We start from the raw sequence: 6050 nt of genomic DNA, 5'->3' as shown, positions 1-6050 counted from the left end.
GAGAGAGAATCTGCAATGACATTTTCCTTGCCTGCTATATGGTGAACATTTATTTTGAATGGTTGCAAAAATAAAGCCCATCTTAAAATTCTCTTATTGTTGTGCTTACATTTATTAATAAAGGTTAATGGATTATTATCAGTATATATGTCAATTTCAAAATTACTGTTTAACAAGTATATCTCAAAGTGCATTAAACTCAAAATTAAACTTAAAGCTTCTTTTTCAACAATACTGTAATTTAACTGGTGGCTATTGTATTTCTTTGAAAAGTAAGATACAGGGTGTAAAATACCATCATGTTCCTGTAATAATACACTGCCAGCTCCTACTTCACTGGAGTCTACCTGTAACTTGAACGGTAGATTAAAGTCTGGGGATTTCAGCACTGGCTTAGACATTAACATGAGCTTAAGTTTGCTAAAAGCTTCGTCACATTCCTTTGACCAAACAAACTTCACATCCTGTTTCAGCAACTCTGTTAATGGGTAGGCTACATCTGAAAAGTTCTTACAAAATTTTCTGTAATACCCCACTGTCCCCAAAAATTTCATCACGCCACGTTTAGATGTAGGGATGGTCAAATTCTTTATGACCTCAATATGACAATCAACAGGTCTCACGTGGCCACTTCCTATTTCATGTCCTAAATATTGAACAGTAGTTTTTCCAAATTCACACTTTGCAAGGTTTATCGTAACATTGAACTCTAATAACCTCTTAAAAACATCATATACTTTTTTTATGTGATCTTCCCAGGTTTCTCCAACTATGATAATGTCATCTAAATAAACAAATACACCTTCGAGATCCTTTAAGATATAATTCATTTGACGTTGAAATGTCAGAGGTGCATTACATAAACCAAATGGCATTACCTTATAGTTATAAAGTCCATGGGGTGTAACAAATGCAGCAATATTCCTACTGTTTTTGTCTAACTCAATTTGATAGTATCCTTTCAATAAATCAATTTTACTTAAAAAAGGAAACTTTGCTACATTATCAATTATATCTTCTACTCTGGGCATGGGATATGAATCTTTTATAGTTACATTATTTACCTTTCGATAGTCTGTACACATTCTTGCACTTCCGTCAGGTTTGTCGACTAGAATACATGGGCTAGCCCATTCACTATGGCTTTCCTCTGCTAGTCCGTGTTTCAGCAAATAAGCAACTTCGGTCTTTAACTGTTGTTGTTGCCTCGGTGACATTCTGTACGGACGCTGACTTATTGGAGTCTCCTCTTTCAACCTGATTTTATGCTGTACTCCTTTTATCCTTTTTGGATGGTCTGAAAACAGATCTGAAAAGTTTTTAATAAGCACTTTAAAATCCTGCTGCTGTTCATCAGATAAATGAATACATAATTTACTAAATTTTTCATAATCCCTCAAATACTCAGTATTTTTTATCCTAACTTCAAATTCTCCTTCAACATCTTTTTCATCATCCTCTTTTGCAATTGACAACACTCCACTGGATTCATTATACCTTTTCAACTTGTTAATATGGAAAGTTTTAACTTTCCTTCGTCCTGTAGGAAATTGAATTCGATAGTTAACATCACTCACTTTTTCTTTCACCGTGCAAGGTCCTATATACTTCTGGTTAAAAACCTTACCAGATGTAGGGAGATACACTAGAACCTTGTCTCCGATGTCGAGTTCACGTTTTGCAGCCTTTTTGTCGTAGTTTCTTTTCATCCCTTCTTGTACCATTTCGAGATTCTCATGTGCTACTTTCCATATTTTCTTTATTTTTTCCTTCATTTCTTGTAAAGTGATAGAATTCTTTTCATCTGAAATCAATTGATTTTTTATCACCTCCATGGGCGACCTTACCTGATGGACATATACTAACTGAAAAGGAGAATACCCCAACGATGAATGTACGCTATCACGAACGGCAAATAGCAACATTGGTATGAAGACATCCCATTCCTTTTCATTTTCACAACAGTACGTGCGAAGCATGGTTTTGAAGGTTCGATGAAATCGTTCGACCACTCCTTGGCTCTGTGGGTGATAAGGAGATGATAAGCAATGCTTAATATTCTGACAGGCTAAAAATGATGCAAACTTTTTAGACGTAAAGTTGGTTCCTTGGTCAGTTTGTACTTCTTTTGGCAAACCAACCAGCGAGAAGAACTTATTAAGCGCTTCTATTATCTTATCAGCACTCACAGTTCTAAACGGAATAGCTTCTGGAAATCTGGTAGCACTACACATAATTGTCAGCAAATACTCGTTGCCTTTACTAGACCTAGGAAGAGGTCCCACACAATCCAAAACCAGTCTTTCAAAGGGTTCACCTGGAACTTCAATGGGTTGCAATGGCACCACTTTAGGGTCATGTTGAGCTTTGCCTACTTTTTGACATAAATCGCAATTTTTACAATATTCACTACAATCTTTGTGCATCTTAGGCCAATAAAAATACCTCAATAATTTCTCATAAGTTTTGTTTATACCTAAATGACCAGAATAACTACTGTCATGAGCTATACCTAGAACAAAATTCTTATAACTATTTGGAATAATCACTTGTTCTACAACATCATTAACATTTCTACTCTTAAACTTCCTCATTAGGATTCCATCCTTAACAAAGTAACACTTGCCTTCCTTCTCGATATCATTTATATCAACAAGGGCATTATCTCTTATTACCTTCAAATTCTCATCTTCAATTTGAGATTTAACAAATTCTTCCTTATTAACTTTCAGCATTCGCAAAGGAGTACTGACTTTACTTACATGTGTTTCTGGACTGTCTGTAAACAAGTTTTGTAAATCCAAACCGTAGTCATCCTTTACCTTTCCTTCGGTACTCTTACTTCTTGTAGTAACTGCACAAGCAGGAAATATGTTTGGAAATGTACATTCAACTTCTGTAATAGATGAAGAATTAGAGGGTTTTTCTGTCAAAATTGGATTACTGCTACCAAAAACTTTGTTTCCACATAAATCATTTCCAAGAATTAACTCTACTCCCGACACTGGGATTTCTCTCACCAAAGCAATTTTAACAAAACCCGAAATTAACGGAGTTTCCAACTTTACTTCTACTAATGGAGCCGAGAATTCAGGACCAAACCCACGCAGAAGTACATACTCTCCAGTATCCTTCCACTGGTCATACATATTTCTTACCATTACAGACTGTACCGCTCCGGTATCTCTTAACCACCTTACTTTCTTTTTTTCAACACAAGGGAGGTGTAACCAACCTTCTCCCATAAAAGGGTCATACAATTCAGTACCTTTGGATTTGGTACTCTCTTCAGGAAGTGCCATTCTATTTTCTTTTACATTAGTCTCAACATAACCAACATTATTAACATTTTGAACACAATTGTTACCCATTTTGTAACCAATATTCTCATCAACATTACATACATTATTATCAATGCTATTGTTACAGTAACTCTTACCTGGCCTAAGGGGAGAAGCAAACAAACAAGGACTAATGTCACCACATGCTTGCGGTTGATTTAACAATGCAATAGTATTTTCAGGTTTATGATCATCCTTCTTAGAATGTACAGGTTTATCTTTAACTTTATTTACCACTTGAATTGGACGGTTTTCTGTGCGATGTGGACAACTCCTACTGATGTGTCCTGGTTTGCCACAACTGAAACATACAAAATCTCTAAAATTTTCGCCTACATTTTGATAACGGGGTGTAAACTGATCATTTCCACTGGATCCTGCTTTTCCAGCACTAACACTAGGACCATAACTATTTTGACTTGCCCCTCTAAAACCTCTATTAAAGGATTTATTATAAACTCCCCCTGATGATACCTGTGAACTCGTAGTCTTACCTTGTGCCTTGTAATTTTGACGCTCTTCCCACACTCTGTTCCTTCCAATTTTAGGAGTGACGTCAGTATGATACAGCTTATGGGTCAATGCGTAATTATCAGACAATCTAGTGGCTTCAACCACATTATCTACATCACGTTCATCCAAATATGTCTTAATAAGTGGATTAATACCATCCTTAAACTGCTCAAGCAAGATAAGTTCCTGAAGTTTACCGAAATCACCATTAACTTCTCTGGCATTTATCCACCTATCATACCACAGGCGTTGTTCCCGTGCATACTCCATATGAGTGTGACCATCTCTTTTTATCCAGCTTCTGAACTTCTCTCTATACCTCTCAGGCACCCATTCATAAGCTTTCAAAACCTCAGATTTAACTCTCTCATAATCCTTAGAATCATCCAAAGATAAGGCAGCAAATACTTCCCTAGCCTTTCCTCGAAAAGAGGTTTGAACCAACGTGCTCCACGACGTTCTCGGCCATTCACGCTGTTCTGCTACTTTCTCAAATTGTAAAAAAAAAGAATCTACTTCATTCTCAACAAAAATGGGTACACTTTTTACTGCGTTGTCTACCTGAAATGACTTTAGTGCTACTTTGGACTTTCCTTCAACTTCAATTTTCTTTATCTCTAGTTCTATTCTCTTTTGCTCAACCTCAGCTTCTAATCTTTTAAGTTCTACAGCTTTCTCATTTCCCAATCTAACTATTTGCAAATGAATCTGCATCTGCTCAACACTCATCCCTTCATAAACAAGTTTAGACTTTTTTGGTTTGACCTTAAGTGACTTGGTTTTTTCACGTACGGCTTTGGCACCTTCCTCTTCACTTGTACTATCCTCTGTATTATTATCACTAGCACTTTGCTGGCTATCAGCTTCTTCCTTTTCCCAATTCATTAGTAACAACGCTTCCTTATCAGACAAAATTTCTAAAGTCATTAGCGCCTCACTTACTTTATTTGAGATTTCTTGCTTCCTTGCAGATTCTGATACTTCTACATTATAGTACCTAGCTAGAACAATCCAGTCTATTTTAGTTATACCTTCTAACTTCTCACCACTAGGACTACGTATGAAATCTTTCAAATCAAACATCTTTAATAACCTGCTCAAAATAACAGCAAGACAAATATAGCGCTAACACTATCACAACTCTCCCCCCTCTTTAAAGTATATGGAAGTGCTAAAAAGCAATTAACAGTAGGGATACGTAATTTAACGGTTGGCAAAAATGAGCTAACACCGAGGATAAGTTAATAGGGATACGTTCGGGTTTCGTTCGACAGGCCCCCATGTAACATAAGAAAACAAAATCTCTTATACTAAGGATTTACGAGCAGAATATATCAGGAAAGAGTGATAACCCATAATAACTTAAAATGTACTTTAATAACAATTAATAAAGAAATTAAAGTCACAAACAGAACAAAGTCACAAACAGAACATTAAACCAATTACAAACGCATTACACAACAGCACTTCATCAAGACTACTAATCACTAATTTCTGCAGTTCACCGTAGAATACCCAAGTCGCAAAGCTTTACATAATCACAACATATAATACACTATAGTAACATCAAACAGTTAGTGGCAACCAACGTTACATCACACAAGAAAACGTCCAAATGGATAAACAATACATTACCATATATTCCTTAAAAACTTGATACACTTATTATCACTTGTTTGTTGCGACTCCGCCGAAAATCACCGTTGTGGGGCTTTATATACTCAACTCACGCTAGACATCCATGTACTAAATATAATTTTTCGGTACATTATCCTTGGCGACTACTGACTACGCCAAGCGGTACTGCCATCTGTTGTCTAGTGTACACATTTTTTATGCAAATATCAATTTCCAAACTTTTCTGCACTTTTATACTCAATAAAACATATTCCTTTACAATATATATATATATATATATTTATATATATATATATATATATACGTACGTATGTATATATATATATATATATATATATATATATATATATATATATATATATATATATATATATATATTAACACAAACTATAACACAGCAACAACAAATGTAGCCTTTTCAAGTCCACTGCAGAACAAAGGCCTCAGACATGTCAGTGCATGTTTGGGGTTTGGCCTGTTTATATCACCACGCTGGGTAGTGCGGATTGCTGATGGTGGAAGAATTTTTTGTGATGTGTGTGCATGTATGTAGGTATG

At 35.6% G+C, this 6050-nt stretch overlaps 1 protein-coding gene across 2 annotated transcripts in view; it reads right to left on the bottom strand.

Moving 5' to 3' along the window:
• The window catches only part of LOC137630437 (uncharacterized), a 6455-nt gene extending 712 nt beyond the window's left edge, over positions 1-5743 (bottom strand). The window contains exon 1 of one of the 2 annotated variants that reach the window (XM_068361902.1): positions 296-5743. In XM_068361902.1, coding sequence (XP_068218003.1) covers positions 296-4937 — 4642 coding nt within the window. In that variant the 5' untranslated portion in view covers positions 4938-5743. The remainder of the gene's footprint in view (positions 1-295) is intronic. The other variant, XM_068361903.1, reaches the window with a different exon arrangement.
• Positions 5744-6050: the final 307 nt, after the last annotated feature.

This window comes from Palaemon carinicauda, chromosome 38 (genome assembly GCF_036898095.1).
Source record: "Palaemon carinicauda isolate YSFRI2023 chromosome 38, ASM3689809v2, whole genome shotgun sequence".
Taxonomy (NCBI): domain Eukaryota; kingdom Metazoa; phylum Arthropoda; class Malacostraca; order Decapoda; family Palaemonidae; genus Palaemon; species Palaemon carinicauda.
The sequence above is the reverse complement of the archived record's forward strand: the minus strand, read 5'-3'. Positions and strand labels throughout refer to the sequence as shown.